The 12,445-nt window shown below is 30.2% G+C and overlaps 1 protein-coding gene across 2 annotated transcripts; it reads right to left on the bottom strand.

The window, feature by feature from the left end:
• Positions 1-442: 442 nt before the first annotated feature.
• LOC100160046 (b(0,+)-type amino acid transporter 1) lies at positions 443-12,094 on the bottom strand. Of its 2 annotated transcripts, XM_008182031.3 has the most exons (14): positions 11,927-12,094; positions 11,775-11,870; positions 6,232-6,358; positions 6,023-6,124; positions 5,641-5,916; positions 5,395-5,520; positions 5,213-5,312; positions 3,634-3,678; positions 3,416-3,539; positions 3,217-3,320; positions 3,026-3,122; positions 2,780-2,929; positions 1,713-1,881; positions 466-1,103 (listed from the first exon to the last, which is right to left on the bottom strand). In XM_008182031.3, the coding sequence occupies exons 3-14, from the start codon at positions 6,314-6,316 to the stop codon at positions 967-969; spliced, it is 1,515 nt and encodes a 504-aa protein (XP_008180253.1). In that variant the 5' UTR covers positions 6,317-6,358; positions 11,775-11,870; positions 11,927-12,094; the 3' UTR covers positions 466-966. The 2 variants fall into 2 exon arrangements, with proteins under 2 accessions (XP_001943940.1, XP_008180253.1); XM_001943905.5 differs by having other exon boundaries at positions 443-1,103; positions 11,775-12,094.
• Positions 12,095-12,445: the final 351 nt, after the last annotated feature.

Raw genomic sequence — 12,445 nt, 5'->3', positions numbered from 1 at the left:
CTTGGATACTATTTTGTAGCTTTGTAACTTTATGGTCTGTGATATAGATACACAATATAACCACGCGTGTCTAAAACCAGCCCCGCTGGATTCTGGTAAAATTATATTGCTTGGTTTAACAGGGTATTAGGTAATTATAATTACTATACATACTATATATACTCCTGACTCTATAATATGTTGTGTGTACAAATAACAAAAAAAATATATTACTGAATGATCAATAAATTATTTATTATTAGAAAATATGCGTGAAGGTCACCTATATTATATAATTTTAAATTATGATAAAGAATAGAAAAACATAATAATATACAATAAACATATTTACATATATAAGTATACATAACATATTATTATTATTATTATACCATTTACAATTCACCAGTCACGATAAGTAGAAAGCTGTGAGATTCTTCTTTTCAATATATTTTTATTCAAAAATAAAAAATTTCAATAAAATCATAATAAAATCATTATAATAATTCGAATCACGTGGCTTATATATTATAATATTAGTATATAATACTATGCATATACAGACAATTATCAGTAATTGGTAAATATACAGAGGACACAGGCGAAAACCTTTTTTATAAATATTATAAAAACGAAATATAATAAATAATAATAATAATACAAGAAATGAATAAATTAAAAAATCTATTATATAAAAAAATTATCCTTAATGAAATTTTAATTGGCGTTATGCTTAACGTAATATACGACTGTTTCCACGATAGTTATATAATATATACAGACTATATACAATTGTTAATCCTAATATCACAGACTCGCCACTTACGTGTCGCGTGGCTACGACGTAAAATTAATATTAAACTAGAATTCCGTTTCCACAGTCGTGTATATTATAATCATTATTAATTAATATTGTATAGTAATGAGTGTAAAACCAACCGGAAAACTTGTTATTGAGGCCTATAATATATTATATTAAGGTGGTCTTCATACCACCGCGGCGATCATAGGTGCCTCAGTTTCGCCTTCGTTATCTTTCACGTTGCAATTTTCCTCAGCATCTTCTTCATCTTTCTCTGGCGGCACAACCACCATTAATACTTGAATAAACTTCGTGAAGTTATCTGTATACATAGAACAAAAATACCATAAATTTATGTAACGCCACAAATGGCTATAGTGGCTACTAAAAATATTATCACACAGTATCTTCGATCTATTATCTTCAGACAATGTAGACAGTGTCGGAGGGAGAAGGAGGAAATGTCGGTAGGTACACAAAATTTAAATATACAAATAGGTAGCTATATCTGACTATTTAAATACTATTTGGATGTTATTATAATTTAAAATTAACAATGATTTATGATAATACCATTTAGTAGGTCTACTAGCTAGTGTACCTACCTTGTTACTAACAATCATGAATCAAATAACACTTGTATATTATACAACAATAAACTTTATTATTAAAAATCGGAGTAATCTGTGTATTTTTGAAAATTTTATAATCATTCATATTTAAAACATAAAAAAATTATGATAGGTAGACGTACAGTTAAAGTACAAACTCAAAAATCAAGACTTTTGGTATATAACGTCAAGATTATGAATCATTGCGAAATATTTGATACTTATTACTTCGGCAACCCAACTGATGCATTTATACGAAATGCAAATTTGTCAACGTAGTAATATTATAATTATTAAGTATAATATATAGGTATACGTACCGACTATCGATAACCTCTTTTTCTGGTACACAAATGGAATGTATATCAAAAACGCCGACAGGATGAACACAAGACCAATGAGGAACTGTGGCTTGGGATCGTTGAGAATGGGTGTGATGAACAAAACGGTGGACACGATGAGCACGAATATTGGAATGATGATTGGTACCTGCATGAACGGACAGAAAACAAAATGTACAGATTAAAACGAGGAACTTTTCGCCGTCCTACGTAGCGTGCTCAAACGATACGTTTTTTTTGTCGAAGCTACATACTTCTTGCGGGGTAGGTACGACAGCTATAAACATATACCTACACGCCATATATAATTTTTATATATTTATAGATACAGTCTGTCAGTATACACCTATATATAGTATTTGCGAGTGTGTGTGTATGTGCAGAGCAGTATATATATAGGATTTCATTTCGTTACCATAAACATTGGCGTGTCATATATGAGGTCATCGTCGTGCAGGCGGAACAAAGGTTATGTGATACCCTCCTAATCATTCGAAATATTATATTATCTATACCTATAAATAATTGGACGCTAGTGAAAGAAACACAATCACGGAAAATTAATACAATATAATATTATTATATAATATAGTTATACACCGCATCCGTTGTCGGATGCGGTGGGAATTTTAAGTCCTTTGAGGACCCGGAAAAATCGATTTATTCGATCCAATACACAATATATTAAGATGAATATTTTCATCATATTATTTTGCAACATATACACGTTCCCTCGAAGCACGGAGTCATATATAAAGTCCATAGTAGGACATCGAAGAAAACGTTACTATATTATATTATACGGACTGTACCGCCACCATAAAGGTGACAAACGGAATATTATATAACGACTGCACCCGGAGCAACAATATAATTGATTCATCAAGTCGATGTAAGATGAATAATTTCATCATGTTATTTTCCCCCGATATATAGAGTATCCTACAAGTCCATAGTAGGACACGAGAGAGACATTATTTGGCACCACCATAGAGGTGGTATATAGCATTAATGTCGTTAGTACGACAATATAATGATGTGTTTACTTTGAATGGACGTTTAACGTCTCTCTTGGTATAACGCATCACTAACAATGCCGCCATGGAGATACCGTAGAACATCCACACTAAGAAGCTAGCGAACTCTATTAACACCACAATGTCTCCACACAACAGACAAATTAACGTGAGCAAACCCTGAAAAAAAAACATTAAATTGTTTAAAATACTCGAAAACAACACTTAATTAGAATTCCATGTAAAAAGTACAACGTTTTAGTTATATTGACATACCTGTAAAACAACAGCGGGAGCGGGCGTCAGCTTTTTTACGCTCACGTAAGAGAAGACTTCCAACATTTGACCTTCTCTACTCGCGGCAAAGCACAACCTACGACAACAACAAATCACATACAATAATGAAACAAATTAAATACGTATAACGTGACATTAAGTATATTTCGAACACCAAACCGGCGACTGACCTGGTAATTCCGAATTGGACACTGAGCGCACAGCCGAAAGTCGCCGTTGCTACGCCGAGTGGAATTATAAAACTAAAACTTCCCAGTGCTCGAGTTCCAAATTCCTAAGAATTAAAGACGTTAAAATTGTTCTACCCAGACGGAAATAAATAGTAGGTAAATCGAATATCGACTTTGCTAAGCAGTATAATATACTCACTACCGCTACCGCCTGGACTGAAGTCATTTCCGCGACCGACAGGACTGTCAAGTACGACACGTTCATCAGAACATAAATCATGGTGACAAACGGTACAGCCAAAAGAATACTGAGCAGTATGTTCCTGTAACACGTACATTTCATCGTTGTATAGAAGAAAAAACATAGTGAGCAGTGATGGCAATAAAATGTGTCGTCAACGAAGAAATCTTACGTACCTTCGAGGGTTCTTGATTTCCTCGGACACCACGGTTGTAGCCGTCCTGTAAAACGTACGCGTTGTATTAGCTATATATTAACCTACTATAATATTTGGGCTCCGAATTTGTAGCAAATACAACATTTTTTTTTGGAATAATTATCATAATAAATAGGTAATTTATAGAAAAATATTCTTGTTTATGGAGTTTATCATGTTAAGATTAATAAAAAATGTATGTTTACAATTATGTATTACAATGTTAAATGTTCCGTTAAAACTTTAAAAGGTTAGGCATCATCTGCGGTGATGGCTTCCTTACATGTTTCTTGTTATACTTGGATATTGGGAATGATTTTAGACATTTTGTACAAAATATATATATATATATTATATATATTTAATATTTATATCCTCCTTAACTATAAAGCAAATACCCGTGTGGCGCTGCCCGTGTCGAAATTTTATACTTTTTAGGGAACCCCCAATGAGAAAATTCGGTTCGCGTCTCACGGGTCTTTGGTTTAAAGTCGGCGTAAAAGAGGGCCAATGAAAAAACTCGATGGGCGGTCTCCCGGGTCTCTGCTTTTATAAATTATATATAATACACAATAGAAAATATTATCAGATATTATCAGAAAAAAAAGGTATATAAATTTTACACAATAGAAAATATTATCAGAAAAAAAACGTATATTTACCGAGAAATTGGTATTTTTTTATTATTATTCATTGATTTGTTTATTTATTAATCTAATAATATCTATTAATATAAATAACTTGAAGGTATCAATTTCTTCAGATTTTTCAGCTTTACCCGCTTTGAGGACTTCCTGCGTCCCCATTCGGTCCTTATTCGCGTTCCTCGCTAAATTTACAGGCCGCGCGCGGCCGTACTTTGTTCCCGGCGTGCCCGGCGCGGCGGACATAACGTGCACACCGAGTGCCGCCGTGCGCGTGTTTATCGATACATTTTAAGAAAAGTCGAGTTTTACCACATTTACGTCGCGTAGGTATTACTATATACAGGCCCTAAATACATGTGGCGAAAAGTTCGATTTTTTACATGTTTTTTTTTTGATTCAATAAACTGCGTTATTATATTACATTATATTTCACTGCCTTTTGTCCTTTTGCCTACTCGGTCACGCCGTGGCTTCCTTATATTGGTATTTATATATTTGATTGATTTGGCATAAATATAGACGATATAGGCACTGTATCGTTCTGTAGGTAGTCACATGTATATATTATTATGATAAATAAACGTTATATTATAAACAACTAAATTAATTAAAATTATACTTTATTATTGATCCATTTAAAATAAATACTATAATTTCCATCAAAAGTTTACCACCAACTTATAGGTACCTACAAATAATAAGTTATGAAATATTTGTTAGACTGTGGAAATATATTGAGGGGGTAATGAAGGAGACGCGACGTATGGAGGCAAACCCCCCCTTCAATTATATAATATGTAACGGATATTAATTATTAGCTGCAGAGACGCAAATTATTTTTGTGACAATAGAATACCCCTACTATTTTTTTTCCTAATCAAGTACTGATTATTGCAAGATCACGAGACTTACCATCCATCATACGCCCAAAGGCCGCTGTAAAAAGCTATCGGGAGTGTGTCTATGGATAACGTTGTGCCTTCGAATCCAGTCATCAAATTTTTGGTATTTCCTGTAACGATAAACAGTGATAAAATATGACGTCGATAAAATCGATGTTCGAAATCCATCGTTAAAATATACAAATCATTCACCTTGGTAGAGTTGATATACTCCACCACCTATGACAACTATGCAGGCGGTGACTTTACACACAGTGAACACGTTTTGGATTTTTATGAAACACTTGACACTAGTGTAGTTGATGAAAGTTATGATACCTTGAAAAAATAAAAAATACAAACATCGTAATAAGAGCTTACTGTTCTTATACTTAATAATAATAATAATAATAATAACAATTAACCAAAAAACAAAAAACATTTTAGAGCTGCACTTACCAAGTGCGAGTATGCTGACGGTCTTCTTCACGGTGTGTTCGGTTTCGGGGGTCATGGAACTCAAAATGCTGAACGGCCGGATGAAGTATTCGGCAAACGTCAATATAATGATGGCCACCTCGGCCGGACGAACGTACATGATGCTCACCCAAGAGTATATGAAACTGGGCAGAGGTCCCCAGAACTTGTGCATGTCGGCGAATGCAGACTGATAGAAACTGAACTCACCTCCCGATTTATTGACAACCGTGCCGAGTTCGGCATACGACATGGCACCTGAACATGATTATTGCGGGTAAAGCGATTGAAATAATATAACTACAGCAGTTATCAAGATACATGTTGTATAGATTTACAAAGGTCGATTTAAAAAAATAGTTACCCAAAAGCGATAACAATCCGCAAGACATCCAAATGACCAGACACATGCCAACAGATCCTGTGTTCTTTAACGCATTGGCCGGAGACACAAATATTCCCGATCCTACAGAGTGAAAATTACATATTATTATAATTTGAAGTCGAAGTAAAGTCAGCTAATAACATAAACCTATTTGTATATCATATAATACCTGATAAACAATTACTTACCCAACATCACACTGATAATAAGACAGACTGCGCTGAAAAGACCAAGTTCCCGGCGCAATTTTACGTTTTTCGGTATCGATGTCATTTTTATTTATTGGATTGTATAGACGTATAGAATATTTTTGAACTAGAAAAAATAATACAAGCGGACTATAGGTTAATATTAATATATTATTTTTCATTTTACATTTTTAAATTAATACTATTATTCGATATGGGGCGTATACTTGTGTATTGTTGAGATTCAATATATCTCATTGGTTCAGTGATATGTGTTTAGATTTAGAGCGGAGCGAGGAATTTATTGGTTTTACAATGATGTTATTTATTTCTAATTAAGAAAAACGTAGTAGGTATACAAGAACTTTTCTTAATAATGCGGTAGAAATCGAGTAATACTGCACAGTTAGTATATATTATAATAAATAATATTAACAATACTATTCTCAGAAATATATATGGTGATGTATACTGTCTCCTCTGCAAAGAATCATTTTTTGAATACAATGATTTATCATTGAATTCAAATTTAACGATTAACACATCCATTAAAGTGACCTAAAGTCAATGACGAATTACAACCTATACAACAGAGCAAGTTCCAAGGCTTTTTATTTATAAAACAGTATGTGTATAAATAAAATCTTTTTACTATATATATATAATATAGGTACCTAGGTACTATGGTAGTCACAATTTAAATTTATATAATAATGTATTAGTAATGTTATATAATAATTATTGCTATCTAAAGTTATATACAGGCCACAATAACACAACGCGTGATATTATATTAGCTACGGTATTCTTATTATTTATAGAAAAACGTTAGTTTCTTTATAAAATAATGGATACATAATATGCAAAATTATATCAGTAGGTACCTATTCGTTTAAAAGGAATTCTCGACCAATTAAACACAAAAACTGATAAAATCATGTAACTCAAAATGAAATTTCGAGAAAAACTTCCTCGTCGTTGACCATTTGTAGATACGAATAATAAATAATTATTCATACAAATTGTATTATGCATTATAGCATCTACAATACTAAACATTTATACTTTATTATTTTAGATATTTGTAACCATTTTATTTATTATCTGGTTTTATAAACTAAAATTTTTTTATTTTTTTATTTTATCAATGTTACCTTCCTATAAATAATTATGAATACGATATAAATTAATTACCTATTAATATCCGCTTTTTTCTAATCAATAATACCTGTTCAATAGATAATATTTTACTAAGAACTAAGCATAAGTTATACTAATTAAGTGTACGTTTTTACTTTGTTAAGTATTGAAAATAAATATAAATTAAATTAATATCAATCCTATATCGCGTGATTTCCGCAACGTAAACTTCTCGATAACCTCGTCTCGGTAACCTATTGAATTATCTTCTTCACGAATTCATAAGGTGAAACTTAACTGTGTGTTAATTTGATTAGAATCTATACCTGTGTACATGATTCACCTTGAACTTTGTACATACAATTAAACCAAAAAATGGATTAGTTCAGAAAGTGACTTTCAATATAAATTATGTTCTACGTTTTAGATTCTGAGCGTATTGATTTTCTTATTTTTTGGTTCAAGTATGAACTAGTTCATATTCCTTCTATTAAATTTCCGAGCATTAGCTATACAAATTGAACATTTTATCCATTTTTAACAACAAAATAATTTTCAAATTTTTATGATTTTTTTTCATTCATTTTTCATTTATTATTTGTCAAAATTTGTAATTCAAATCAAAAATAATCATGTCTTTTGCGGTTTTGTATCTTTAGTACATTTAAATAGCTTTGATAACAACTTATGAGGAACCATGTAGAAAATTTTCAAGCTTTTTAACTCCAGCGAAAACATTTATCGACATTTATGGAAAAAAATCGAATTTCTATGACCTATGTCTATGTCTATATAAGTAGCTTATAAATAGTGAAATATTTTGATGACTTGAAATTATACTACCTATTGTAAAGTAATAACATATAATATATCAATTAGTATGGATAAAAATTCTAATATATAAACATTTGGCAAATTTTTAAGGTATCCATGGGTACTTATTCGTTTTGAATTAGGTACAACAAAATAAGAAAATTGACCTTGTCAAAGACTAGATTTACATGAAAAATCTTCCCAATTTTTGTTTCAAAAATTAAAAACAAAGTTTAGCGTAAACCCAAATTAATTTTTTATGAGGTTTTAAATTTTAAAATCGTTAATTCTAGTTATAAATTATTATATTAATAAATATAAGCTGATACGGTGTAATACGCATTACTTATAGGTACGTAGGTAAGATTAATAACCACACATGCGAGAATAAAACCATAGGTATAAATGTATAATGTAATAGTGAAATATGCCGTTTTATTTATCTACAGCTACGCCGAATTTTTTTTGTTCAAACTATTTTTTTAACGAATTACAATTAATCAGGCGCCAGTGACTGCGGTATTATACAAATTACACGGTATAATATCACACATTATACGTATACTTTTTAACAACGTACTTTGTGATATGTACGTCAACAATCAACGGTTCTCAAACTGTGATCACCCTAAAAATTAATTATGTGGAAATTATGATTTGCTTGCCTATACCTACTTAATTTAAAAATAATAAATGGAATAATCAGTTATTTAAACAAAAATTATAACAATACATATCAAAATAAAATAAATAAAAATTTAATTATGAAATTCTTATGGTAAGAAAATTGGATATTGGTATATTATATGCATGACGAACACCGTTCACATCATATTATGACGTATAAATATAAATTAAGAAAAAAACTAACTGCGTCGAAAATTGTTTTTAACTGTAACTAACTTTACGTGGCTTGAACGGGACTGAATAAAGATCTGCGAGATCCGCCAGTCTACATTCACGTACGCACAAAATATAATATAATATTATTATGTTTATAGATATTTTATAGTAGCCGCTATAAGTAAGACCACTATTACATAATGGTTGTTTTAATTTTATGCAGCAGCGATCGCGACTAAAACCAGCAGAGATATGTGCCAAGTGGTATGTGTATATTACAATATACAGTTATATAGTTATAAAAAAGTGTGTTATTTTTTATATCGGGTGTAGCATACAGCATGACCAGTGTGTAGTATACCTAAATTATTATATTATCATTCAACGCGTTGCTATACATATGTAAACAACGAATAATTCATAAATTACATATAGCTACAATCGGGGCTATACTATTTTGCATGATAATTATAACAAATAACAATATAATATCATAAGTTATTGTTATACCTGCAAATATTCGCTTCTATAATTCAGCCAGAACTCAGAAATAAATATTTACTGGAGGTTCCTAATTCCTATATTGTGTTTTATGAAAATAATATATAAACGATATATTATATACTACGACTTAATTGTTTTAACGATCTCCGCTTGATTCGAAAATACAAGCAAAATAATATAATAGATTTTTTTAATGCCTATAAAGTTATATGTGTAATAAGTGACTAATAATAAACATTCATCGTATTATGGTTGGTGTAATAAATACGTAATAACAAAAAATATTGTTAAAAGTAACTATTCATTATATAATTAAAAACATTAAAATAATTTTGACCTCCCAAAGTACTGACTAAATCCAATTTATTACGTTTAAAGTTGAAAATTGAATCATTTTTACTGCTCAAACAAATAATGTCAAACACCACAAAAAAAACTCAGCATTGTTAAACCGAGCAAATGTTTTTACAGTGTAGGAACTTGTATAATATCTCATTTTTGTATTCGTGAATTAATTTACACATCTTATAAGTTATAAGTAAGAATTAACGTGCCTATATAATTATTTACCTGCTTATCGCTCCACTCAAAATCTAAAATTTAAGGACCCTAGGTTTCACGAATTTGATTTCGATCAATATATTATTTTATAAGTTTAGATTCTAATATTATCTAATGAATAAAAAATGTTATCATAAAGGTTGATGAACACAAAACGAAGAATATTCGTAATAAATGATAATAATAGGTTTTGTAAATTCATGAGCAAATGCAATTAGCATTCGCTCGTAAATTGACAAAGACAATCAAAATACTTTCTCAACATTGCAGAAGTGTGGTTAAAATACCAAAATTCCAAAATATGAAAAATCAATTCATAATGGTTATGTTGAAAAGTATTTATCAATTTATATTTATATTTATATTCTTATTTATTAAAATTTATCTAACAAAACAAATTATTTAGGTACCTTTGCAATTCATATTATGTATCGAATTCATAAACAGGAAAAAATGTAGTCCATGCATAATATATAAGAAGATGAATGAATAAAAAATTATGTTATAATTTATGATATTGAATAAATTATTGAAAAATTTAAATTATCTACTTGCGGATCATTTTACTAATACATTTTTCTATACATGCATATGAACACCAGAACACATAAATTATTGTTGTACATATTATTGTTACATTTATATAATATAAAGAACCTACTAAATATTAACAAAATATAGTACATAACCAGAAGAATTTTGAAACTAAACGTTTAAAATATTTCTTTATAATTATTGAATGTATTTTTTAACTTTTTGCTAATCTATATGACTATATAGCCATATAGGTACATCTAATTTTAATAAATACCTAAATTTGTATAAGTACCTACCGCGCCCTTACGTATATAGAAATACATCAGTAATTACATAATATAAACATTAAATTTATTTAATATTTCAATTACTATTCACCTTCCTAAGCTACAATGGTAGGTATAAATGTATAATTATATTGATTTTTCATTTTAAAATTGGATTATTTGTGAATACAATTTTGGGGTGATATTGATAAAAAAATTTAATTTTATTATTTCGTTGATTTTTTTAAGTGTAACCGGCGAGGTAACCGGTCATAGTAAGATAATTATTGGTTGGTACGCCCGTTTTTTAAATCTATATTATATTTTGAGAATTTCACCACTAGATAACGTAAATGGTATCAACGAAATCGTCAATACACATGAACTACGGAATTATCTCTAGAATTATCTTATCAAAAACCAAAATATTGGGGTAAAATAATACTAGTTAAATGACAATCAGACAATGAAATAAAATAAAATATAAACACAAATATACAGTAGACAAAGGAAATGAAGATGGTACTATAATATTGCAGTATAGCGCTAGCCGTTAGTAACTATATAAAAATTTTAAATCGCAACCAACTAAAATATTACGGCAGGTATACACTATCGTCGTCTATCATAAACACTCTGCGTTAATAAATATAATATTATAATATGCCTATTGCCTACCATTTCAAATACAAACGATATATTTTATATCAACTGTGCACAAAACGACATCATTTCGATTAATAGCGACTTAGGAAAATAATAATAATAGTTGATACTATTCGAAAGTCGCATACCTACACACAATATGATAATATTATGTCGACGATTACCTATGGTTTTTTCAAGTGTGTTAAGGAAATCAGAAAATAAAAATCTTACCTGTCTGAAAAAAGACTGTCGTATTATTATTATTTATGCAAAATTGCAAATCTCGTTGTAAGTCAGCAGAGTGAAAATAATGATTTGAATTGATGTCTAGAAAAATAAAATATTGTAACGCACGATCAATGTAGACGGTATCGCAACCTTACGGTATGCGTGTCGGTGTACAACTACTATAATATAGTACTGACTGTCTGACTGTTATGAGATACTGTACTATACTGTAGTCTCAAATCGTCTATTCGTGTATTTTGTATACCTACACTCGACAATAGTGTGCAGTGTGCCAGTGTGTGGTGTATAGTGAGTAGTGACAGTTATAGTGGATTAAAGTCGGCATTCGGCCCGGCTTGCGTTAACACGATGACCCGCAGCGATCCCAGTGAGCGGGTTTTGTTTTTTTTAATATAGGTTATGGCTCATAGGTAGACGTGATTTATAAGCCACCTACCTATGTTGTGTGGTACACCGGTATGTACAAAGCACATGATATATATATATTATACACTGTAATATATTATACGCTAGAGTTAAGTCGGACATTATTGTGTTTATATAAATAGTTTCATGGATGAACGACAGCATTGTAATATTTTATATCTGTCGATATTCAATATACCCAAAAATTATTTTAATCGAAAGATTGAAAGTTGAAAGAGGTGTTCGAT

Source organism: Acyrthosiphon pisum, chromosome A1 (genome assembly GCF_005508785.2).
Source record: "Acyrthosiphon pisum isolate AL4f chromosome A1, pea_aphid_22Mar2018_4r6ur, whole genome shotgun sequence".
Lineage (NCBI taxonomy): Eukaryota > Metazoa > Arthropoda > Insecta > Hemiptera > Aphididae > Acyrthosiphon > Acyrthosiphon pisum.
This window is presented reverse-complemented; position numbering and strand designations above follow the sequence as displayed.

Bases quoted from the DNA above. Each gene is read 5' to 3' on its own strand.
- LOC100160046 (XM_001943905.5), bottom strand. From the start codon at position 6,316: ATGACATCGATACCGAAAAACGTAAAATTGCGCCGGGAACTTGGTCTT. The intron at 2,930-3,025 runs GTATGTCAATAT...TTTTTTTTTCAG, and splicing joins CTCCCGCTGTTGTTTTACAG to GGTTTGCTCACGTTAATTTG. The intron at 1,104-1,712 runs GTACGTATACCT...CTATGTATACAG, and splicing joins AAAGAGGTTATCGATAGTCG to ATAACTTCACGAAGTTTATT.